Raw genomic sequence first — 27,770 nt, forward strand, 5'->3', positions numbered from 1 at the left:
GCTTTCAGGTCAGTAGTTTGACCCATGATCAAAATGTCCTCCCCAATCCAAAGTCTTAGTATTTATGATTTACTTTGGGCTTTGTGCTTTGTGCTTGTCATCAGTCAGTATAAACTGCACTGGTAGTAAAATTCTGTCAAAAACTTATCATCAAGAATCATGATGAAGAACAGCCAGTGACTACTCACCTGCTGACCTCCCACCACACACACACACACACACACACACACAAAGAGTTAATAATAGCCACACACAATCACATTCAGTCATATACAGGAGTGTGTATAGAGACCAAACATACAGTCACATTCAGTCATAAACAGCAGTGTGTACTGAAATTTCAAATGAATCCTCTTGATTTGAATGATTAATTTATATCACTGTATAAAACCGAACATGAATGACAAAGAGAAGAATATTGCATTGCCTTCTGCCGGGTGACTCTGTAACTCTTCAGTCAGACAGGTCCAGTTCACCATCAGTCCAGTTAGTCTGGAAAGTTTTCACTCCCTGGTTCACAGGAACTGGCTCAGTTCCTGTGAACGCATGTTTAAAATCCTAATGATTCTTGTGTAGGTAACTCCTCGCTACTGCCAACGCTACTGACAGAGGATCAGTTAGTTTATCTTCATTAGAGACACACCACCGACAAAGCATCAGTTAGTTTATCTTCATTAGAGACACACCACTGACAGAGGTTCACAAGGCTCCTATGGAGGGAGGAGCTGTTTGCACCACAGCACCTGTGGACGATCCAGGTAAAGACAGACATGTCCATCACCCCATGTTAAAAATCCTGGTCCAAATGGGCTCACCTGACAACATTTCACCCTGTATCTAATCTCAGTCAGTCCCTGGTCCCTCTATATCTAATGTCAATCAGTCCCTGGTCCCTCTTTATCTAATGTCAGTCAGCCCCTGGTCACCCTGTATCTAATGTCAGTCAGCCCCTGGTCACCCTGTATCTAATGTCAGTCAGTCCCTGGTCACCCTGTATCTAATGTCAGTCAGTTGCTGGTCACTCTGTATCTAATGTCAGTCAGTTGCTGGTCACTCTGTATCTAATGTCAGTCAGTTGCTGGTCACTCTGTATCTAATGTCAGTCAGTTCCTGGTCATCCTCACTAACTGGGTCACTAAAAGTCTCTGCACGTTGTCGGGCAGACACTGCGCAGCTTTCAGAAAGAAAAAGACATTTGTTAACCTCAAATGTTCCTTAGTAATTAAAGTTGCTGTTGTGTAAACTCTCTCCCTCTTTTTCACCCTTCTTTATCTATTTCTATCACCCTCACTCTGCCTCTCTATCCCTATCCCCTTTGATCCCAGTTCTCCCTTTTATGGCCCAGGCCTCCCTGCGTGTAGGACCATTGCATACCAAAGCAGAAACCACTCGCGGTAACACCTAACAGACGCCAGGCTCGATGTTTTAGCGCAGCAACCCCCAGACCATTTGGTCAAATGCTGATAAGGTTTAATTGCGAGGGAGACTAGATCACCTCGGGAGGTTAGTTTCCCTGTGAGAATGGAATTCAGACCATGTCACAGGCCCCATCTGCATGGCTCCATTCGGGTACAAACTATGTAGAACAAAAGAAAATGAAACTAACCGTACGATATTATCAGTTAAATACGCATATCGAGTCATAACTGTTCGTATAGTCATAAATGCGCGGTAAAACTTAAAAGTAACCAGGAGCCAAGTCATGAGCAGCTAATTGTATGACCCTCGGTGTAACTGTGCTGTTTTTAATGGTAAAGAAACCATATTTGGTCTTGTTCGGGAGCATAAAATGCCATAGATTCGAGTATGCGGGCGTAATTTTACTATTCTTTAATGGGAAAAAGTTTTGTAAAACTATTTCAACCAAGCTCAAATTAATACTTCCCAAACTCCAAGGAGAGTCTCCTCCTTTCAGGCAGAGACACCCCCAAAAGGATAGCGGCACCCCCCGTCTGCAAATCAGATAAAACGCCAGACTCTCTGCTATCCTACAGTTCAGTTCAGCTGCGCCAAAGTTCAGTTCAGCTGCGCTAAGGTTCTATGGGAGGTCATCCATGCCAAAATTAAAATGAAAATGAAAACTGTATGAAACCCCGGTTTGACATTTCTTTTTCAATACCTGTGCGTACATATCCTGCCAAAATGAAATTCAAATTTTACTCAGAGTCGCAGTAACTTTAGATAGGCTTGGAGATATTGTCCTTGTCTTCGGAACGCAAAGTGGGAAACAAAAACACAATGCTGCTTTGCCTTTGCATTTTCATTTTGGCAGATACAGCGCGTCCATGTCAAAAATTAAATCGCAAACTGGGATTTTGCCATAGGATTATCAACTTTGTCTTTTCGTTTCCATTTTGTCCGATTTGTACCGCCAAATCTGTTCAAAGGAAAAGACTAACAAATGAAATGAAATGACAGAAATATATTTCAATTTTATATTTATTTTTGTCAGAAAAGACTCGTGTTTGTCTTGAAAATGAAAATGAATCTAATTTTATTTTTCATTTTTGCAGGATATGTGCGCACAGGTTTTGAAAAAGAAATGTCAAACCGGGGTTGGAACTTTCATTTTACCGTTTTCATTTTCATTTTCATTTTGGCATGGATGGCCTCCCATAGGGGTTTAGTAGTGAAATGCAGCTATATTCTTTTGCCACAAGATGTCAACATTGCACCAGAGTGTTGCTAGGGTATGGCGTTTCAAGTCGCCATAAGAACGGTGGGAGAGGAGCTTTTGAGTTGTGTTAATTTGTCTTTATTATTTCAGTTCATTTCTAAATTATTTTATAGCTTATGTGTTGAACCATGTTTTTGTTTAAGTTTAGTCGGAATGAGAGCGATTTCAAAAGCAGACACGAGAGTTATGAATTCAGAAACTTTATTCATTCATTATGCCACAATCCCACAAACGTGATAAATGACACTTTGATATGATCTAAAGTCTTTTAAGAAAGAGAGAAATCTGGGATTCATATTCATAGATGAACATTTTGACATGAAATAGTTTACCATCCATACTACCAGACCAAGACGAAGAACAAGTCGTACTTGTGATTAGGAGCCTCTACATAATCTTCCACAGTAGCATCAGCTCACTTCCACCTTTGCTGACTCTGGCAGGTGTCTCACAGAGGTGCTGTTGGTGCAGAGGAGTGACTGTTGACATTCTTTATTTCCCTGGTAATGCTGCCCGTACCATAGTGATGGGCCGAAAATCACAGTGCTACAGCTGATAAGGCCTCCATTCTTTTCAATTCCATGACACCTGTATATGTGTTCTATGAATTTACTGTAAAAGTATATTGCATGGAGTTTGCATGTTCTCCCCGTGTCTGCGTGGGTTTCCTCCAGGAGCTCCGGTGTCTTCCCACAGTCCAAAGACATGCAAGTTAGGCGAATTGGAGACACTAAATTGCCCCTAGGTATGAATGTGTGTGTGAGCGTGTTTGTTTGTGTGTGTGTGCGTGTCTGCCCTGTGATGGACTGCCGACCTGTCCAGGGTGTTTTCCTGCCTTTTGCCCTATGAGTGCTGGGAAAGACTCCAGCACACCCCACTGAGGATAAGCTGCTTAGATAATGAGTGAGTGAGGGAGAGAGTATACCGCATGTGAGGTTACCTGTTGCACAGTTAATTTATTTCTTCCTTAATTAAATCCTTGTAAAACTTTTTTTTTTTTAATATGGTATTTTATTGTCAGGTCTTGTTGGCTTGCTTACTGACTAAAAAGAAAAAAACAAAACAAAACAAAAAGTGAGAAAAAGACTCCTTTCTGATGAGCCATCCCTGACTGATCCTACTGCTGCCACTGTGCCCCCTCATGGACTTTGATGGTCTTTGAACCCAGAACTGGCCTGTGTGACACCCTGTTTCACTGAACACAAACACAAAGAAAGGGATTCATGTCATTGGAAGTCAAACATCAACCTGTTTGCCTGCATTTGAAATGACTCTTAATATTGACAGAATATAATGACAGGAACTTTTTTTTACTTTGTTATTTTTAGTCGTGAAGGGAAACTTTAAAATGTATTAAAATAGACTTTAGTTCTTCTTCTGTGACTTAACACACATACCCACCTCTCTGAGCTCCATCATATCCTGCAGCAGGTGGAGTACATGTGATGATGGCATGCCTTCTTTTACAGCTTTTTCAATGGACATTACATATAAGTCCATCTGAGGCTATTTGTGGACAGAAGACAGATATTAGAGAGAGAGAGAGAAACTGGTCAGTGTTGATTTATACTGAACTGAATGAGATGTCAAATATACCTAATTTGAGTCTCTAACACATCAGTCACAGCAATAACCTAAAAGTGATTTACCTGCATTTTGCCATCGTTAGGCTCCTGGCCGACCGTGGTCAGGAGCGTGGAGAGGCACTGCAGGCTCAGTTCACTGAACCTCTCCACAAGCCTCTCCACACATTCCAAAATAGTCAGCTTGGCAACCATCTTCACTTTGAAGAGCTCACCAAGGAATCTCACATTCCCAATGGAGCTGCGACAAGCTTTGTCTTTAGCTTCTGCCAGCCCCTGTTTTGTCTGCTCCCCTGTAGCCTGCATGAGAGAGAGAGAGAGAGAGAGAGAAGAGCAACATGTCAGAAAGCTTCACAAAATATTCCAAAAGTTCAAATACCTCAGTCTGCAAATACAACATGCAGAATAGGTGATCGAGCAAAAAGACATGGAATTCAGTGCTGATGGGACATTTCCTGACACATCTAGGCATTTTTAATGAGGACTAAGGTGTATGTTTTCTCACTGTGTGTGATGGCTACCAATGCTGATGACTCTAACTGCTTGTGTACCTTATCAGATAAGAAGGTGTGCATCTCAACCTTCTCAAACTCTGCCTTACAGCGCCGTAGCAGGAGTCTACGGAAGGTCACAGTGCTGTAGGGCCTATCTGACATGGGCACTTCTATCTGCAGTACGAAAAAGACAAAAAAAATGAGATGGGCAATATGCAGGACAGAGTCCAAGCACAGTCTACAGGAATGTTTCCTCTCTACAAATCATAAGGAACAATGCCAATAAGACAAAATGGAGCACTGCTATAACTCAAAAATGTCAATGGGGCAAGGAGACGTATTTAAGCCCCAATTTAGTAAAAACTACAAATGTACTTCTTATACAAGAACACTTTACTTTAGCCAAGCAGCGGCACATGCTGGCATAGAGCGCAGTGAACCCAGGTTCTTCCACAGCCCTGCTGAAGACCATGTCCACCACACTCTGGAGCCTCTCCTCGCTGTTGATGGGGAGGTGGGCCATTTGCTCCACCAGCTTGTCCAATTTCTCCGGCACCACTTTGTTTAGGATGCCGCGGACCTTGCGGAGGACTTCCTGAACGGCCATGAAGAGACAAACAAAATTCAGATTGGAACTTTGCCTGTTCAGCTGTAAGTCTGACACACTCTTACAGACACAGCTGTTAGCCACTGGTCACTGCGTGTTAGCGACCTCACCTGTGTCTCCTGGATCTCTGGATCCATATTGCCAGGCTGCCTCTTCCTGGCTGGCTTCCAGGCATTCTCTGCCTCTTTCAGCCGTATCTTTTCAACCGAAGATTTCTCGGCGATGATACTGAGTGGTTGTTTGTGCTGCAGAGTAAATTCGCTAGACTGAGAGAGCGAGAGAGGAGAAAAACATGACACTCAAGCTGCTGTCCAATCACAACGACCAAGTCAACAGGTGATGGAAAGGCCTGAGCTGGCACTGATCTCATTATCTTTAAAAGTTACCAGACTACAACAAGCTGAACTAATGCTATCAACTGCTCTACAACAATAAAATATCCTTGTCTAAATATAAAGTAGTTACAAGATGTACAGGGTCTACTTACACTTTGGCATTTATTAGCAATATGCGCCTGTGTGACAGGCAAAGACAAAGAGAAAGAGAGCAGGTCTGTCTTTTTGTCCATTTCTGAAGTTTTATATCTCACCTCAGCTAACTGTCTCCCTAATTTCTCCTTAGGTAGCTCAGCCAAGTTGTGACTCTCCTCAGGTCCCTTGGAATTGACCTGGGAGTCCCCTGCACCACTCAGCAACTTCTCTGAAGCCTCATTCAACTCAGAAGAGTCACTGGCTGCAGTCTGTAGGAGTTTAGCAGATAGAGCTGGCGGGGCACAGTTTCTCTTGCTGGGAGAAGTGGTTTCCACAGCAGTTGGAGCGGGTTCAGGTTCCAGGGCCTGAACAGAGCAGTGGGTGTCCTCCTCTCTGGGCAAAATCCAATTATGCTGGACACACAAAAACAGAGGGATTCAAGTACAACGTAAGGCAGCTGACATAAGCATCTCAATCTATATTCTTAAACACTAAATGTACTCCTAAATCCAGAATAAATACACTTTCTATACAAACTGTAGAACACATGCTACAATTGCAACTAACACCCCCATACACGCACTCACCAGTCTGAGTTCCATCACGTGTCGTAGCATGATGCGTGTCTCCAATGGCACCTTCACGTCATTCGGAATTTTTGAAATGACTTGGAAACAGTAGTCCATCTGGGGCTGTCCATTGAGGTTCAACAGAGGTCACACAAGGTCATGGTTGGTTCTCCATTTTCATATCATCTCATATATTGAAAATGACTTAACCAGGCAGTGCCATTATTACCAAATCCATTTAGACAAAGATACCATAAGGAATAATGTTTCTGCAATCAGCACATTACACCAAGCGATTTACATCTTATGGTTAGAATGACTTTGACTTTAAGAGATTTAGGACAGATAATGTGTCAGAAAAGAACTCAAAGGAAAAATTCTTAAAGGTGCTTACCACAACTTCTGCACCATCTTTTCTGGATAACGAACGAAGAGAGATGCCAAATACCTAATATTTACCATCCTCCTCACGCCTCTGTACTAGTCATAACTCAAAGGTCACTTACCTTCATTTTTGGGGTGTCCAGGTCTTTGCCAACAGCCGTTAACAAAGTGGAGAGACACACTGCACTCTCTTTACTAAGGCTCCGCAGCAGCTTCACCACGCATCCAAGCACCGCGCTCTCAGAAATCATGTTCATCTTAAACAGTTCGCTGATGAACCTGATGTTTCCGGTGGAGCGGCAGAGAGCTCTCTCTTTAGCTTTCGCGAGGTCCTTCTCAAGCTGCTCCTGCTCGTGCGCCTGAGTCAGGATGAGGGAGAGAAAGAGGAGCAGGGTGTCACAAACACTTACCATCATTCCAAATGGCTCAACACCATCCACAAAGTCTCAAAAAGTCATATCACTGAAGTCCCCCATTAAGTCATGGACTTTTAACAAGGACTGAGCTCTACGTCTTAGCGTTCTTAAGGACGGGTACCGTTGTTGCCAAGTCCAGCTGCCTCTTCTTCTTCATCACGACCGGGTCGTGGACCTCGTCCCTTTCGAACTCCGCCTTGCATCGTCTCAGGAGGAGTCCGTGGAAAGTCACCGACCTCCCGGGCTGGTAGGCCACAGGTACTTCAAGCTGCAATACAAAGACAGAATGAGAGACAGGAATATGCAGGACGGAGAACAAGTGTATGGTGGAGACAAATATGTTTGCTTTTTGCTTCAGAGAGTCTTGTTCCAGACGTGCTGGCGAAGGCACAGATCTGAACGACTCGGTCTGAATGCCGTTGGGTTCATGGTCCCACCTGGACGACAGCCAGTTATGCTGAACACAGAGATACACAAAGAGGTGAATGCTTAGGAAAAACACATCAATTACACATACATGTACACTCCTGAACCCATATGTAACCACAAAACTGCTAAACACTTTCAACTCTGAAACTCTTCATACACATTCAAAACAAATGGCAGAAGAAGGTTATGTCACTTTGAGTCAGTTTTGTCACATGAATCAGAATGATTCAATATTTGTATCCAATTTTCAAACAAAGCAGTTATATGCAATTGTAGACTCCTATAGAGGTTGTAGTACGCCTGTTTGTGTGATTGTGTATACATATTTATACATGCAGGACTTGGAGCAAGTTCACATTACAGTCTATCTCCTATTACAAAACATACCTTAGCCAGGGAGTGACACATTTTTGCAAATACACTACATATGGCTGTCTCCTCCATGGCCTTCTCATGGATGACAGCCACCAGCATTTGCAGCTTCTCCTCAGTGTTCACCGAAAGGGCCATCAGACGAACCATTAACTCATCAAATTTGTTGGCCGTCACGTTGTCCAGGATGATGTTCACCTTATGGAGAAGCTTCTGAAAAGTCCCAAAAAAATCAACTTATAACCTCATCTTCTCAGCTACAAGTCTTACACACTGTTGTTTGCCGCTGGTCACTGCACATGGGCGACCTCACCTGTGTTTTTTGGTGCACTCCATAGCCTGTGACACATTCCTTCAGGACTGTCTTTTTCCCTTCCATTTTTTCAGTCACACATTCACCGGGAACAACCGTGGGCACCTGCTGTGTGCCAAAGTTGGTGAACTGAGAGAATGAGAGGAGAGAAGAACACTCAGGCTCTTGTCCAGCTGTACAGTAAACTGTGATAAGCTGGGTCAATTCAACTGTATTTGAATGACTATATTTACTTGTGCAGTTTTAACAAACAGATTATATATGAACATAAACATGTTAAACCTGGTTTGGGGTGTGTGTGTGCATGTGAGAGTGTGTATGCATGTGAGTGAGTTTGCATATCTCCATGGTGTCATAACTTACTTCAGGTCCCTGGCCGCCTGCTGTTGGTTTGAAAAGATCGGCGAAAGTGCGCATGTCTTTCAGCCCCTTTGAACTGATTCTGGCTGCAGTAACGGCCACTGGGGAGGCTAGCACCTACGCGAGATTAATAGTAAACTTCAGCCTTTTGTACTGATTCTTAGCAAGTCGAAAATACTTTTGCTTCTGCTTTGTAAGTCACCAAGAACTGTCGACCTCACCTGTGTTTTCTTCATGTCCTCATCATGGGAAACGTTGCTAATAATTCCTGAGCTCATTATAAGTTGCGATTTTGGCATCTAGGATAGGACAATATAAATAGATAGATAGATAGATAGATAGATAGATAGATAGATAGATAGATAGATAGATAGATAGATAGATTTATTTCACAGCGTGTTGAGTAAAAACCGTCAAACACACCTTACCTATTTCTCAGTAAATGAATGGCACCGTGTGCGTCGATTGAAGTCGCTCTGCTTCTATGAAACGTTTTGCTTCGATCTTGAAAGCTATGCACTATTCATCGCCTACAGCTTTATTACGAACTCTAGAATAGAATGTTAACGTCACGTCACAATCACCTTTAATTCCATATAGTTTTAGTATGTTTTTTAGCGGAAGAATAACCACTTGATGAATAAACAAACAAATAAGAACGATTTCTTTATTGATTTTTTTTATCAAAATCAATTCATTTCCCTGCTTTTTTAATCGCTTGGCTACAGTCTTCCATAAATTCAAGTTGCATTGCACGTTAACAACAAATACATAACAACTTCTTTAACACTTTTGTTTTTAAGATGTCAGGTAAACATGCACGCACACACAATCACAGCGTCTTCCACACGAACATTTTAAAAACACATGTAGCACAGTGAGACATTATGTAATCCGTTCTTTCTTTAAATTCAGCAGACGAGTTTGGAGTCGACAGCCCATATAAATATTCCGTACAACTCTTTGTTCTTTATTACCAGCAAGTTCATTAGCGCCCAGTAGGTGGCAGTGTCGCACTAGGTAGTGCTCCGTGTGTTGCTAGTCACGGGGTATCGAGTGAATTCATTACTATGCGGAGATTCTCCGTGTTAGCTCTATGCTAAGCACTTGTGCAGCCATTCACCAAGTTTATAAAATATATCTGTGTGTATTTTCAGGTGAGCTGGTGATGTCTGAGTGAACTAATTTACCGTGATGGTGTGGTAGTACTTGTTTGTGTTTACCGTGTTAAACGTTAAATGTTTTCTAGACGGTACCGTATTGATTAGTACAGTAATTCTCGGGCTGGCGGCTAGCGCAAATGTGAAATGAATGAAAATGGCTCGTGTGAGTGTACATTTCATTGTGGTGAATGAGAACGTGAGTGAATATGTGTGTTTTTCTTTCATCTGTTGGATAATAACTGTGCAAAAGACCTGTTATTTTGCTTGATGAATGCTGTCTGTTTAAAGCTAATTAGAAACAAAACATGTATTGAATGTTAACAGAAGTAGCGAATTCTTTACTATGATGAGATTCTCCGTGTTAGCTCTCTGCTAAGCACTTGTGCAGCCATTCACCAAGTTTATAAAACATATCTGTGTGTATTTTCAGACATTTATTAAATCATTAAATATGTGGCACCAACACAACCGTTGGCCTAGTGTTTGAGTCCGCTACACACACACACACATACGCAAAAATAGAAAATGCCTACAACCTCAATAGTTTTCTTTCAGTAATTACGATAAAGACAGGTGTTTTTTTTGGGAGGAGTCGATGAAACCCAAAATAAAAATGGGCAAAGGGAATGTGTGACATTCACCAGCATTAAGCTACATTCGACATGGACTGCTTTGATCGTGCTAATAAGAAAACTTCCGATTCCATTAAAATAACCTTCCTACTCCAATACACGAGCTCAGCTAATTAAACAGAACAATGTATGTCGTGTTTTGTCATCGTCATTTAATTCAAAGCAAATGTTTCAGATATCTGATGACTTCCCTTGTGACTTCATTACCACATAAACATGTAGCTACATTTACACCGCGGGACATAACGACCATTTCCGATTATTTATTTATTTATTTATTTATTCATTCATTCATTTATTTATTTACATATGTCCGATTTTCGTTCCTGCCTGTCTACTTCTTTTGAAATGTCCAATATCGTGTTCACATTAACACTAGAAGCGCCGAGCGCCGGTCATTTGAACGCTGTGACGTTTCACTAGAAGCGCCGTGCTGGTTTGACCTACTAGGCAGGACGCAAAAGCAGTTGTAATTAAAGAAAAGTTTAATGTCTTCCAGGCGGGTAGATACAGTACACAGGTACTAAGTAAAACATAAACACGGAACACGATAAGGAAGTTACAGATATACAGAGAGAGATAATGAACAGATGAGCCGGTTATTAGTAGACCGTTGTTACACCCAAGTCTGTGACCATCGAATTCTGTTACCCTAGTGAGCGCTGTTGCTACTGGGCAGCTTCAAATCGCTCGCACAGACAAGTTCGTTACGCAAACAGCGTAAGCTCATAGACTGTAAACAAACAAAAGTGAATGCAGTGCGGAGTTATTTGTTTACAAATGCTGGTTTATCACATCATGAAGTACGGAAGCCATGAGATGCTGTGGATTTATATTTAATTTCTCGTGATAACCTGTTATTTTTCTTGGTTTCCTCTGACATCTCGAGATGTCGACTGGATGTCATTATCACGAAATGACGAAACTATAAACAATTCACCGTTTTCCCGAGAAATCGAGTAAATTATGTCATTATCACGGGAAAACAAATTTCGTTATTTCGTGACAATGACTTAAATAACTCGAGGTCTCGAGTAAACACAGAAGAATAACGCGTTATCACGAGAAAACGGAGTCAAAATTTAAATGTGAACTGATGGCATCTTAGGGCTTCCATAATAAAGGCTTAGCTGCTTGTTAGATTAAATGCTGTTGATTTCATGCTGTTGATCGTGAAACCCAGCTGAGCCCCCTGCTGTTTTGTCATTCTTTATATTGTCTGCTTGTTGTGTTCTCATTTTCATTATCGCTGTGCTGTTTGTAATTTGCCCACTGGGTTGGCACCTATTGCAGTGGCGACTCCTGCCAAATCTCTCAGGGGGGGGGGCAATGGTTGCGATGATGGCTAAGGTGACCCGTTCAACGGGTAAATTAACATTTAGCTAACTAGACATTGTCACATTGCATTGTGCAAATTAGTAAAGGCAAATATTTTAGTATGAATGAAACATAAATTGACTCTCACAATCATCAGATTCAGTTATCACATACATTTTATTTTAGATACAGCAAATCCAGAATTATGAGCAATGGCACTTGGGCTGATAATGTGGAATGAATAAAACTATTTAACTATTGGGAAGATACAATAAGTGCAGTCACATAACTCACTATTTAAATTACCTTAAAAAAAAACTGTCATCACTTTGGTCAACAGCCTGACCTTGGCACGAGGGGTCACATATTCTGACAGCTGTTGTCAGAATATGTGACCCCACTGTAACTTGGGAGTATATATATATATATATTTGTGTAAGCCTTCCCATCATATTTCGATATTTTGGCCACTTAATTTTTTAGAACTCTTGCAAAGCTGGTGGAGGACAAGCCCAATACCTGGGACCGATATTTGGAGGCCGTCATGTTTGGGCTGCGCACAAAGAAACAGCTCACAACACAGTTCTCACCATATTATCTGACGTTTGGGAGAGAAGAACGGTACCCATCTGAAGTCCCAGAAAATTATCAGGTGAAATTGAAAAATTACATATTTTATGTATCCTAATTTTGTGTAAATAATATGGCACATCGTTTTAAAAAATGATATCACATAGTTATGCTATGTACAATAAAATCATTACTAACATGTTTCCATAGGCTGATGGTCCTTTGAGGATGACTATGCCAAAGTAAAGGTGGCCATTGACATTGAACGGCATGAAAAAATTATGAACATTGTTGAGAGCAATGTCGAAAAAGTGCATGGCAGAACCAGGAGAAAGCTCTCTAAAAAGGGACAGCAAAGCCTACAGGTGGGGGACATGGTGTGGAGAAGGAATGTCCGCACCGAACAGCGCAAAGGGGAAAACTGGACCCAGATTATTTTGGTCCCTTTGTGGTAGCAAAAATAGAGGGGAAAAGTGTTGATCTTGTGGATAAAGACGGTCGGTCCATATGCAAGGTCAACATTGACCACCTCAAACACCACCATGAGGAGACCCCAAGGATACCTCACAAATTGAAGGGGCATCATCATTCCCCCCTCTCTCAGACACCTGATGTCACCTCCTCTCGCCCTCCAGCTGTGGAACCCTCTCCATCTCCGGCTGCGGACCCCTCTCCACCTTCAGCTAGAAAATCATCTGATGTGACCTCCTTTCATGAAAAGTGTATGTAACTTGGATGACCTATCTCTCAAATGCATTTCTGTTTAAATAAAGGTAACCATTTCCATGTGAAGTTCTTGTACTTCACTTAAGTCTAAGATTTCAACATTTTTTCACATTCACATACACATTCACATTTCACACTAGATTTCATATGCTTAAATAGTAACTGACATTGTGATAGACCTCATTAAATTTGTTTTAATTATTGTTTTATGTCACACAAAGGCATGAAAGACGCCTAGGGAGGCAAAAATTCACATGTCCTCCTATCAACTGTTTTATTGGGACATTGCCAGGACAGCTCCCAATCAAGAGCTCGAGAGTGAGGCGAGCTGTATTACTGAATGGAGTGGAACATTTGTCTACTTGAGTTGTATCTAAATTTTCTCCAGCGAAATGCTAGATATGCTTAAGTAAATTACATTTGTATACTCAATATTTACCTGTCCCTCAGGTGATCAATGCATACATGGCCCACACAGTCAGAACAAATAACCAGATACGTGGTTATTGGGTGGCACTTCACATCGACTCATTTGAAATGACGCGTATGTGGGAGGGAAGGGGCTCAAGATTGAAGGTAGACATAGGAGAGGCGTTTATTTTATTGTAATGTTTTTTAAGTGGATTATACTTTCATGATTCTATTTAAGTAATTTTGTAAATGCTCATGATCTTTTTTTAGTGTGATCCAACAAAGTTCAGCGTCATTTTGGGTGCTCTCCATGAGCCTAACCACTGGATATTGGCAGTAAGAGCAAGCACCTTGTCCTGTGGATTCCTGACCTTTGTTGAGAGCTACAATATTTCCAGTAGCAGTGTAAGCATATGTGACTTATACCCAATTCTACAGGCAATCTTTCCCTCTGAGAGAAGGAGCCTTGTGGTGGATCCCATGGGAAATGATTCCCTCAAAGTCAAACAGTGTTTGGAGTCCACAAGGTAACTGTTGAAACCCTGATATAAAAAGTGCCCCTTTTTCAAAACCAAACCAAAATATTTGAAAATACGTCATTGTCCTATTTTACTTTTTGTATACCTGTCAGGGCCTTCATCAGAAAACGAGGCTGCCAGGTATCCAGGTGGACAGCCAGCACAGACCTACACAGTCTGCAAAGGGATGCCACCTCATGTGGAGTATTTGTCCTGAAAGTAAGTTTATGTTTTTGTCTGTCATACTATGTCTACTTTTACCATACCTGTAAAGTATTTTAAAAAAATGTTACATTTTTTGTTTCTCTTACATCAACAGTTTGGTGGTTTATATGTTACAGCTGCACTATGCACTGACCAATGAGTTTTTTAAACTTATGTCATATTAGTATGCAGAGAAAATACTGGCAGAGGAACCGCTGACCTTCTCAAATGAAATCATATAATAATCATATAATACATTTCTTAAATGATTAATGTTATGTTCATGTAAGAACTACTCTTAGACACTGATACTGAAGGAACTATTTTGTGTTCCGTGATACTATTAATGTGCAGTGTTGAGGCTGCACATTGATATGTTAACTGATATATAGAAAGTAGTCCTTGTTAATGACTGATTGAAGGAGACAGATACAGTAAAGTCAAGGTCAACTTTATTTCTGTGTCCTGCGTGAATGTTGTGTATGTGTGAAAACACAACAGTTAGTACATTGGTACAATTTATTGATAAGTCATATTGTCTTCAACCACTGTCAACAACTTGGGTAACAAATCTCTTTTTAAAATAAGGCATTCCATCGCTGTATGTATGTACATATACATACATACATATATACAAACTCACACACACGTATATGTATATATTTATATATCATAGCTATATGTTGTGCTGTATCTCAGATATTCACCCTGAAAATGTTGCTTTTTTGCTATGACCTTTGTTGTTACAGATCCAATGTGACATGTGTGACCGGTGGTTCCACATGCAGTGTGTTGGAAGGCCTGACCCCATGAAGTCGTACAGCTGTGCGGTGTGCCGATCCTGATCTCCCCCTCCCCTCCCTTTCTGATGTTTAATATTAAAGTTATTGGTTAAGTTATAGTAATATTAAGTTATTGTTAAATTGTTAAGTTGAAGTGTGAAGTTAAGTTAAAGTTTTTGCATTATCATTTTTTATGTCATTATATAATTTGTATCACAAAGCTTTTGTAACAAAACATTAAAACACCTCACTGTAAATGAATGCATTGTTTTTACTAATATCATAACATGTCTGTTGCACTATGCAGTGGTACTAAATGGTGCATTTATATTACATTCGTGGAAAAATTGTTTTAGTTATACATGACAAGGGCAGAGTCACCTGAAATGGTTTGGGTGGTGTGTCAGACATTTTCTCCCATATTATAATAGGGTCACATATTCTGACGACAGCTGTCAGAATATGTGACCCCTCGTGCCAAGGTCAGGCTGTTGACCAGAGTGATGACAGTTTTTTGGTCATACAAAGGGAGGTAAAAGAAGTCACCTGAAATGGTTTGGGTGGTGTGTCAGGCATTTTCTCCTAAGTTACAGTGGGGTCACATATTCTGATGGCCTAAAGTTGTCAGCGTGAGGTCAGATTAGTAAATTGTAGGTTCCGTAAGAAATGCAACAATATGCTACTCTGCAAGTTCGGTGTTACACATCAAGATTATTTAAAGCCCAATATCACAGTTTACAGTCTCAAAGGGCTTTACATGGATTAAAACAACCAGCATTAAATCAACAGCATTTAATCTGACAAGCAGCTAAGCCTTTATTATGGAAGCCCTGAGATGCCATCAGTTCACATTCAAATTTTGACTCCGTTTTCTCGTCATAACGCATTATTCTCCTGTGTTTACTTGAGATCTCGAGTATTTAAGTCATTATCACAAAATAACGAAACTTTGTTTTCCCGTGATAATGACATAATTAATACAATATCTCGGGAAAACGGTGAATTGTTTATTTAGTTTCGTCATTTCGTGATAATGACATCAGTAAGTCCACATCTCGAAGGGTAAAGGCGTTTTTTCAAAGTTTACGGGGTACAGGAGTTTTTGTTGTTGTTGCGCCCCGTTTTCAAAACACCCACTCAGAATCTAAGGTTGAGTCCTGTCCAGTCAGTTTTCTGTGCGTGCACGGCGTAGACTGACAGTAACCAATAGCATTGTATGCAACTGCAGCGTGAAATGTGCTTTGGGGAAGGGGTTACTTGTATCTAGGAGACGCAAGTCACAAAAGGATTACAGAAGTTGGACTCCGTATTCTGTTGATAGTGTGCATTTTGAACATGGCTTGAAAAAGAACACTTGAGTTTTCGAATGGACCGCGGAGCGGAGAGGCTAGTGCGCCGGGAATATCCAATTATTCCAACGCCGAGTCGCCGAGTACTAATTTTGCTTCCACAGGAAGCTGTGCGGAGAATGCATAATGCTGAAAACACGCACAGATATGATCCACAGACAAGGTAACACAACCTGTTGTTGGTAGGCTATATCATGGCGATTGTTTCATAACAGCACCTGGAATTCTAAACGAACTTTTAATTAATCTTCCTTTCTTCTCCACTTTTTTTCTCTCTAGCATCCTGCATGACCTACTGAGATTATTGGAACGAGTTACAGGATGAACCAAGAAGAGAATCTGGAGAACAAAGAGGGGGGCAGGATCGCCGCCCGAACGAGGCAAAGGAGGAGAAGAGTAAGTCAAAACCTAATCATTTCCCAAGTAGTTCTTCTACTTTTTCCTCCATTTGCTATTTTCAGTGATCTAATTTCTCTTTTTACTGTGTTTTGCAGCTCCACAAGGCCAGAGTCAGTGTTCTTGAAACTGAGGAAGAGGCTGCCACATGGAAGACTGTGTAGCGGACTCAAACACAAGGCCAACGGTTGTGCTAGTGCCACATATTTAATGATTTAATAAAGGCCTGAAAATACACACAGATATATTTTATAATCTCGATCAATGGCTGCACAAGTGCTTAGCATAGAGCTAACACGGAGAATCTCAGCATAGTAGTGAATTTGCTCGATACCCCGTGACAAGCAACACGTGGGGCACTACCTAGTGCGCCACTGCCACCTACTGGGCGCCAATGAACTTGCTGGTAATAAAGAACAAGAACTGTACGGAGTACACATACATATGGGCTGTCGACTCCAAACTCATCTGCTGAACTGAAAGAAAGACGGATTACATAATGTCTCACTGTGCTACAACTGCATCAGTAGATATAATTTCTGAAGAGGACGACGCCATCTTGGATGGAAGGCCAGCGTGGGTCCTCCCTAGCACAGACTTGTCTGCACTGTGTGGGGTGCTACAGAATAGACTGGACAAAGAGCAAAACTATGTTGTGTATCACCATGCACGAGTTGGTGCGGATAGATTTGCAATGGAGACCACAGAAGCTGGGTTGCTCTTGGCAATGCTCAACATTTAGTGTTTCATTTATGTTCCCAAAAAGCATTTATATTATATACTATGATATTATAGTATATTCTTTCTAATGTATTATATTCTCTCTCTCTCTCTCTCTATATATATATGTCTATTTTTCAATATGCCTTATAATCTATATTATACTACATTATACTTTATTTATAATAAAATTTGTGTAATTCATTTTTGTTTAAGTTAAGTTTAAGTGATTGCATACAAGCCCAGTTCTCTAACCTTTAAACCATAGTCTGGCAAATAGATGGTCAGCCATCTATACAATCTACCTATGAACATACAACACCACCACCAGTTATAATAATATTAATAATAATAATAACAACAACAATAATATTTATAATATAAACCATATGAAATCATGTGGGGGGGGGGGGCGGGGGGCACAATAGACCAATGGGGAAGGGTTTTAGAGGAGGGGCAAGACATTGCTCCACCAATCCAAAGTAAGACTTTTGACCAATTGCAGGATACCTGGTGGCCCGAGGTGTGAAGTGCAAATGTTCCCTTGCAAGCACCCCCAAGGGATTATTCACCATGGCAACTATGGGCTATAGGCAGACCCTCAAACCTGGCACATATTTAGGAATATTCTATGCTGCGGAGTATCCGGGAATATACAGGAGTATTCCAGTGCGGATACACCTCTTTTCACGCAGTGGAAGTGCACACACTGTTTATTTGGACATGATCACTTCTTACTGAGACAATTATATTACATCAGAGCAAGCATTTTGATTACACGATCAGCTTGTCCTCCGTCTTGACTGAAGAGAGAACTGGGAAGGGGGCGTGGCTTCTACCCCCTCTTGAGTAATCTGATTGGTGTATTCAAAAATCCTTGCTGTAACGTCCCACGAAGGCAAGCAACCATAACCCGCTAATTTCGTTCTACAGTTAAAAGGCAGCTTTACAGTTACCGCCTGCAATTAGCCTTTGTTCACAGGAAAAAAAGTTTGCTCTGGTAAGGTACTTGGAAGATAATTATCGGGCTGTTGTTCCCATTTCTCGTATAAAAAATTTCGATTTCGACAAAACTACCAAGTACTGGGTGTTTGGACGAAGGAGCCTATCACGAAGGCCAGGTTTTGCTACTGGTAAGCTACTCATTGCATTAAGTGTTTAACATATCTTACTTAACTTACTTTAGCTTACTCGACGCTGCCTGATTGTCTAAAAAATTCAGATGAGGGAAAATTCGGAATTGCAAGAAATATTCTCGGAATTCCAAAAAATAAGGATTCTGAGAAAAATAAAGCAAAAAGAATTTTGTAATGTGGCGGGAACGGGCTTCCGTAGTTCTACGGTTGAGACTTTGCGTCTCTTTGTTAAATTCAGATCAAGCGACGAGTCCGATGACAATTGTTAACTTTAGGTAAAAAGCTAAATTTTCTACGTTGGTTCTTCAAAGTGAAGACTTTTGAAATACAAGTCCTTTAAAGTAATTCTTTTAGAAAAGCTGCTCACGAAAAGTTCTCTCTCATTGATCAGCCAGTAAATAGTTATGGGAGTATGGGAGGTAATCCATGCCAAAATGAAAATGAAAACGGTAAAATGAAAGTTCAAACCCCGGTTTGACATTTCTTTTTCAAAACCTGTGCGCACATATCCTGCCATTTAATTTTCGACATGAACGCGCTGTATCTGCCAAAATGAAAATGCAAAGGCAAAGCAGCATTGCGTTTTCGTTTCCCACTTAGCCTTTTCATTTTCTGAGTAAAACGAAGTCTTCATCCTGACAATTCGCTAACTTAGCTCACTCGCCGTCTCTGAGAATGCATCCGCCTTTGTTACCTCTATTACTGTACGTTCACACTGAGCGCGGCGAGAGCGTCAAAGTGACCGGAAGTCATTCATTTTCAATGAGAGCCAGCGTCTTTAAGCGGCGAAGAGCGTCGCGGCGAGGGTGGTTTGGGCGTCAAAATACAGTTGAAGTTCGGTTAACTTTATGGTAATCAGATATGACGCGGTTGGGCGGCAACCAATAGAAACTTGGAAGTGCTCCGCTCTAGAGAATTGTGGAGAACACGACAGTATAAACTACTGTTCCCACAAAACTTTTGGTCCTAAGCAAAATGGAGGAGAAACTGATTATATCGGTGGTGGGTTTCCCCATGTTGTACTGTAATGTAGGTTATGCACAAACGTTAGTGTTAATTAAAGACCAAGGCTCGTAAACGTGTCCTATAAACTCCATGCTGGAATTTGACCTAGCCTATCATTAACACAAAAGACACACAACAACAAAAAGCTTTTAAGTAGTGTTTTTCATTAGTTAATTTTGTTACGAAATATGTAATTAGCATTGTTTATTTATTTCTGTCATCGGTCGATTTCGCACCTTCACATTTAAAATATCTCATAAGGTTAACTCATAGCCTACTGGTGGTCAGTCAGCACAAAGATACCGCTCGACCTGTTTGTTTGCTTTATAGCCCCTTTAAAAACATTTGCATAACCAAGCAACTGTACGTTCACACTGAGAGCGGCGAGAGCGTCAAGAGTCGCCCAAACCTCCCTGCCAACGACGCTATTGAACACTGTGGACGCTCTGCCGTTGATGAAATAGGCGGGTACAAGTTCCTTCGGAAAGCTTGGTTATGCAAATGTTTTTAAAGGGGCTATAAAGCAAACAAACAGGTCGAGCGGTATCTTTGTGCTGACTGACCACCAGTAGGCTATGAGTTAACCTTATGAGATATTTTAAATGTGAAGGTGCGAAATCGACCGATGACAGAAATAAATAAACAATGCTAATTACATATTTCGTAACAAAATTAACTAATGAAAAACACTACTTAAAAGCTTTTTGTTGTTGTGTGTCTTTTGTGTTAATGATGGGCTAGGTCAAATTCCAGCATGGAGTTTATAGGACACGTTTACTAGCCTTGGTCTTTAATTAACACTAACGTTTGTGCATAACCTACATTACAGTACAACATGGGGAAACCCACCACCGATATAATCAGTTTCTCCTCCATTTTGCTTAGGACCAAAAGTTTTGTGGGAACAATAGTTTATACTGTTGTGTTCTCTACAATTCTCTAGAGCGGAGCACTTCCAAGTTTCTATTGGTTGCCGCCCAACCGCGTCATATCTGATTACCATAAAGTTAACCGAACTTCAACTGTATTTTGACGCCCAAACCACCCTCGCCGCGACGCCCTTTGCCGCGACGCTCTTCGCCGCTTAAAGACGCTGGCTCTCATTGAAAATGAATGACTTCCGGTCACTTTGACGCTCTCGCCGCGCTCAGTGTGAACGTACAGTTAGGCTTTCGGGCACTTTCGCGGTCACGTGTCTTCCACTCTTAAGGTCCGTGTATTCGGTAACGCCCATTTCTCATTAACATATATTTGGCAGGATATGTGCGTACAGGTATTGAAAAAGAAATGTCAAAGCGGGGTTGGAACTTTCATTTTACAGTTTTCATTTTCATTTTAATTTTGGCATGGATGACCTCCCATAAGTTAGCAAGTGTGCTGATAAATTAATTTATACATGATGTAACATTTAGCCCGGCATTTAATGTCTTGGTTCAAACTAATCTTATCTTAGAGGAGTACTTTGTCTTAACCTCATTTTCCTCTACCTCTGTTCTGTTGTATCATGTATCTGTCTTATCCTGATAGGAAATGTGTGTAAATAAAGAGCAGTTTTGCATGAGAGTGTGTATACTCTTGATTAATTTGATGATTATCTTAATGAGGGTGTATGCATTTACTCACACGGTTCTTTGCGATTCTAATAATTATAATAATCAGGATGCGTGTAATTAGTCAGGAGACAAGTGACAAGATGGCCACTGATGAAACGGAGATGTCGTCCACGTCTGTGGGGCAGTCGTGTGGAGTTCTTCGTGAATCACATGACACAGGTAGGAAACACAGGTTGTTTGTGTTGTAGAGCTGCTGAAGACAGGCGTGATGAAAGAGGAGATCTCACAGTCAAACGGTTACACCCGAGGAAGAAATTGGTGCAACAGACCTAGCATCAAATACACTGAGGAGGAGAAACCCATAGACAAAGACTGTCTGTGTAGGACAAGATCTCTGGGACTGATCCTGTAGTCTCTCTCTCTCTCTCTCTCTCTTTTTCTCTCTCTCTGTCTCTTTCTGCATGTAAAGGGTGCAGTGGTTAAAAGCAAAATTCAAACACTCCCCAGTTTCTACAACATCATAATGTTTTTGACTGATGCATGTTTGGTAGATAATTGGTTTTTAAGCACTCTCAGGAAAATTCAAAATGTTTTCCGTCATCAGCCGCTGAAAATGAAAAGTAAAAACGGGCACGATAGAGTTAAATGTCAGTGTGAATGCTGAACTGTGTCCCTATACTGATGGTCCCATACCCAGATAGTATTGGATCTTATCAGACTGTGAGGACTGCCCTTTTAGGGTTAGGGTTAGTAGGGTTAGTGTTATTTAGAGTGTCTTTCAGTCTGACTGAAGTCTGTTGTTGATATTTAGAGTGTCTTTTAGTCTGACTGAAGTCTATTGTTGTTATTTATATTTTTCTCCTTATTTCTCCAGACTGTGAGGATTGCCGGTCTTTCTTCTTTGGTAAATGTGAGGTGCATGGCCCCCCCACGTTCATCCCCGACACCCCCGTGCCCATAGGGGTCACAGAAAGAGCCAGACGCACCCTTCCCTCAGGACTAGAGGTCAGGAGGTCAAGCATCCCAAACGCAGAGCTGGGCGTGTTTAACCAGGGTGACACTATACCCAGAGGGACACACTTTGGCCCATATGAAGACCTGATGTCTGACGGAGAAGACACCAAGGACAGTGGATACTCCTGGGTGGTGAGTGAACCTATTAATTAATGATATAAGAAGGTTTTCAGTTGGCATTTACTGGGGCTCTGTGCAGTGAAGCCAAATTCCTATTTCATTGCATTTACCGATGTTCTGTGTCATGAGCCGGTGGTAGGAGCTTCAACAAATTATTTTACACTCATTTCAATTCAGAGAACCTCACGCTCTATCAGACCTCTGACATAAACCTGGAATTGGTCATAAAATGTGCAGTGAAAGACTGTATACTTAACAAATCAACATTTATAAAGGAAAAACCTCTTTTTCTTAGCTCTTCAAACGTCAGCAGTGTGAAGATCATGTTGATGTGAGGAGAGAGAATTTTTCCAACTGGATGAGGTGAGATACTGAGCACAGAGATCACTCCTGTTCCTTATTTTTCACATATTTATGTTAAATGTACAGACGGTGTACATTCATACGTTCGGTGGTAAAACTTAACTGTGTTTTGTATCAGAGGTAACTATATCTCTGAGGAAATCTTGCTGTCCAGTATTTTTGGTGTTCAGACATTCTCAGGAATCAAACTTACATCCTTCCAGATACTGGTCTGTTTTCTCTTTACCCCTGACTGAATGACACCCCCTCACATTCACTGTTCTCACAGACCAGATGAGACCAGAATTTATACAAACACCAATCAGCATGGAGATCCTCTGATCACATGGGTTTTCATATTTGATGCATGTATTTTAGGAGCAGGCTGTGCACCCATACATTAATCTTTTCAACGAGGTTTCATATAACATAACACGCGCACAGATACACACACACACACTCACCCAATGTTTTGTAGATTTTTTTTCTTCAAGTTGTCCAAAAAGATCAGGAAAACTCAGTGTCAAAGAGCCAACGGCTTTGGGATTCAAATATGTAGCATCAGATGAGATGACATACATAAAACAATTCTTGTTATTTCCTCATGCATGAAACTGGGTGCACTAATGAATGAAAAAGTGATATTTAATACATTAAATGTGAACATAAATAAATGCATCTAAAACTGAAAGACAAAAATAGTCAGGCGTAATGTTTAGTTAATTATTTTTCCATTTTACGTGGTTTATTTTGAGTTTATTCAGTAACATACTCAGTCATTGATTAATTTCCCAATTATTTGTCCCAGTCCCAAAGTTTCTCATATCATCAGTGTGTCAGTGAAAAGTGAATTATCCTGAGTAAGGCTGAGTCAGACCCTCAGACCTCAGGATTGGAGCTTTCACATTCTCTGTATAACACATTAATTAGCTCTCAGTACAGGGGGCGTGAAACCTCTTCATTAAATCCACACACAGTGTAAAAACAAAAATAAGATGTCTAAAAGAGAAAGAAAAATAGTAGAATGGCGAAGATCTCCATACCCCTAAATGGCATGTCCCACCCAATGACATTCTGACCAGTTCACATATCTGTTAAGCTTTACACAGCTTCACATGGTGCTTTTGAGTATGCTGTGTGTTACTGTCCAAACTGTAAGACTCTTCTGTTTGTCCTGTACAGTAATCGTTGTAACTAAATACATTCATGGATTTTATTTGCAGACTAACAGTAAAACATGTCTAATGTTACGGGTGGTACCAGGTGCTAATAGGTCTACAGCACAAATGAGTAACTATATATCCATGACTGAAGAAGGGCAGATCTTAACAAACTGTGCAAATGACTAATAAATAATAGTGAGTAATAATAAAGGGATGAGACACATTGAGATCATCTCATTAAATCGGTCTCCATTTTGCTGAAATGTTGCATAATCTCACATGTTTCCTTGCACACTGATACACCTGGTGCATCTTATGTGCCATCATCAGCATGACACTGAAGGATCCTGAACCATGTCCTCCATTAAGCAGGCTGCATAACCAAACCTTCATCACAAAATGAAATGTTTCAGCTGTCCACAATTCTTCAGTGTTGCTAATGAGGATACTGATTCAGTTCAGAAAAGCTGGGAGTAAGGACAACATATGGACGTGGGCATTTTGGGCATAAACACCAAGCTCTGATTGGTCCAAGGAGGACAGTTTATCCTTTGGTGCCAGAGTCACTGGGCATTTTTGCCAATGATGAGGAATGTTTGGTGTGAAGAGCGCTCAGATACATGTCACATCCACTACCACTTTACGGCACCTGCCAGCTCCCAGGCGTCTCCATGGGAACGTAACAGGGGTGGAGACCTGTGCTGTTTCCTGGATTCACTCATCAATGCTGAACAGAGCGCTGAGTGAGATGGTGGGGAGTGTACACTCGTCTGTTTGACCCTCACAGGACACAAACCCACCCGATCTCGTGACAACACCCCAACCAGCTAGTGTTACTGCTGGGATTCCTCCTCTATTAGAACATTCCAACTGTGTTAGTCTGTTCCAACTCTGTTCATCTTTCCTGGCACCTGTTCATTGTAAAATTTGGTTCAGTCATGTGTTATTTACATATGTGTCTAATGAGTGTTAAAAGAGTTTAGTTTATGAAGAGACAGTGAGCGTCCCCTTAAATCAGAGTCACAAAAACACGAAAACTCCATTTAGATATGTGACGTTAAATTTATCCTTCACTTATCCATGACTTCACTTATCCATACATTCTTCTTCTCATTTTCTGCCTTAACTTAGTATTCTCTTGTGCAATGTAAACCTCTTTATCTGCCTCATGTCTCACTCTTGACCTTTTCCCTCATCACTCTCTCTCTCTCTCTCTCTAAGGTATGTGAACTGTGCCCGTAATGATGAAGAGCAGAATCTGGTGGCTCTTCAGTACAAAGGGGGGGTTCTGTTCCGCAGCTGTAGACCCATCGCTGCTGGAGAGGAGCTGCTGGTCTGGTGTGGAGAAGAATATACCAAGGACCAGGACGACCCAGCGGACTGCCACTGGGACAAGACATTTTCCCCTGAGAAAGGTAACAGATGATTTTTTTTCCCCTGTTTTCCCATTCAGTTCCCTGCATTTGTTTTTGTTTTTTTGTTTTTTTTAAGAGAATGGTTTAGTTGTACTTTAAACTGATGCTGAGGTTAATGTCAGTTTGGTCTTTTAATGTTGTTTATAGATTTTTGTCCAGGCTGTGATGTGGTTTTCTGGTCCTGTTGTGGACATGTCCCTCTCTTTGTTTAGGCCACATTTCCTCACAAAACCTCATTAAGACATGGCATCCTGAAGAGTCCCTGAGTTTACTAAAGACCAGAGAGATTAAATCAGAAGTTCCACTGAGCCCAGAACAGTTATCCTCTGATGTTACATTCATTTCAACACAATCCGCTGTCAACACGAAAAGAAGGCGCTCTTCGTTTGGGAAGAGCTCCCCTGTCAGAAGAGCCCTAACACCTAAACAGAGAGTGACAGGGAAGAACACAACACACTCTTCACACAGGAAGAGCCTCAGAAGCCAGCTGTGTATCAGAAGACACCAGCACATTCACACAGGGGAGAAGTCATACCACTGCTCCCAGTGTGGGAAGAGCTTCAGTCAGTCATCAAATCTTAGAACACACCAGCGCATTCACACAGGGGAAAAGCCATACCACTGCTCCCAGTGCGGGAAGAGCTTCAGTGATTTATCAGGTTTTAGAAGTCACCAGCGCATTCACACAGGGGAAAAGCCATACCACTGCTCCCAGTGTGGGAAGAGCTTCAGTGGGTCATCAGGTCTTAGAACACACCAGCGCATTCACTCAGGGGAGAGGCCATACCACTGCTCCCAGTGTGGGAAGAGCTTCAGTGAATCATCAAATCTTATAAGACACCAGCACATTCACACAGGGGAGAGGCCATACCACTGCTCCCAGTGTGGGCAGAGCTTCAGTCAATCATCAAATCTTATAAGACACCAGCACATTCACACAGGGGAGAGGCCATACCACTGCTCCCAGTGTGGGAAGAGCTTCAGCCAGTCATCAGGTCTTAGAGCACACCAGCGCATTCATACATTGGATAGGCCATACCATTGCTCCCAGTGTGGGAAGAGCTTCAAACATTTGTCAGTTCTTCAAGCACACCAGCGCAGTCACACAGGGGAGAGGCCATACCACTGCTCCCAGTGTGGGAAGAGCTTCAGTGAATCATCAAGTCTTAGAACACACGAGCGCATTCACACAGGGGAGAGGCCATACCACTGCTCCCAGTGTGGGCAGAGCTTCAAACAGTTATCAGTTCTTCAATCACACGAGCGCATTCACACAGGGGAGAGGCCGTACCACTGCTCCCAGTGTGGGAAGAGCTTCAGGAATTCATCAGGCCTTAGATATCACCAGCGCATTCACACAGGGGAAAAACTATACCAGTGCTCCCAGTGTGGGAAGAGCTTCAACCAGTTATCAAAACTTAAATTACACCAGCGCATTCACACAGGGGAGAGGCCGTACCAGTGCTCCCAGTGTGGGAAGAGCTTCAGCCAGTCATCAGGTCTGCGATCACACGAGCACATTCACACAGAGGAAAAGCCATACCACTGCTCCCATTGTGGGAAGAGCTTCAATTATTCGTCAGGTCTTGTAAGACACCAGCGCATTCACACAGGGGAAAAGCCATACCACTGCTCCCAGTGTGGGAAGAACTTCAGTGATTCATCAGGTCTTGTAAGACACCAGCGCAGTCACACAGGGGAGAGGCCATACCACTGCTCCCAGTGTGGGAAGAGCTTCATTGATTCATCAAGTCTTAGAACACACCAGCGCATTCACACAGGGGAAAAGCCATACCACTGCTCCCAGTGTGGGAAGAGCTTCAGTAATTCATCAGGTCTTAGAACACACCAGCGCATTCACACAGGGGAAAAGCCATACCACTGCTCCCAGTGTGGGAAGAGCTTCATTGATGCATGGAATCTGAAAATACACAAGTGCAATCACACAGGGGAAAAGCCATACCACTGCTCCCAGTGTGGGAAGAGCTTCAGTTATGCATGGAATCTTAAAACACACCAGCGCATTCACACGAGGTAGAGGCCATACCACTGCTCCCAGTGTGGGAAGAGCTTCAGCCAATTAGCTCAGCTGAACAGGCACAGGTGTACACTGAAGACCGTTTGAAGTGTGTTGTGATTTTGGACCAGTGTGTTACCTGTTCAGTGGGATTTTGGGCCAGTGTGTTACCTCTTCAGTGGGATTTTGGACCAGTGTGTTACCTGGTCAGTGTAAATAGACCCGTACACATGTCATGTCATTGTTCCTCAGGTTACATTAGAATGACAGAGGATTCATTTTGTCACTGTTACTACTAAATACCAAGTTTATTGTTCATGAGTTAATAATTGTGCTTTGATTAAACTGTTAGTGATAGACTTAGGTCAGTTAAAAAAATACTACATAGAAATCAGTTGAGCACAAAAGCAAAAAGTAGAACTATTTCACATGATGCATTTATGTCTGCTGATAATAAATGTAGATTTGAAGACTGTGAGCGAATGTGAATAACTGTCAGCTCTTGTTTTGATGACCAAACTTCAATATTAAATCTTAGGTTCT

General features: G+C 41.6%; 1 protein-coding gene across 1 annotated transcript in view; it reads left to right on the forward strand.

Moving 5' to 3' along the window:
• Nucleotides 1-27,335, forward strand: part of LOC115823849 (uncharacterized) — a 664,236-nt gene extending 636,901 nt beyond the window's left edge. Inside the window, 1 exon segment of the mRNA XM_030787872.1 lies at nucleotides 25,712-27,335. Coding sequence (XP_030643732.1) covers nucleotides 25,712-27,335 — 1,624 coding nt within the window.
• Nucleotides 27,336-27,770: the final 435 nt, after the last annotated feature.

The sequence above is a fragment of the Chanos chanos genome, chromosome 11 (genome assembly GCF_902362185.1).
Source record: "Chanos chanos chromosome 11, fChaCha1.1, whole genome shotgun sequence".
In the NCBI taxonomy this organism is placed as follows: Eukaryota; Metazoa; Chordata; class Actinopteri; order Gonorynchiformes; family Chanidae; genus Chanos; species Chanos chanos.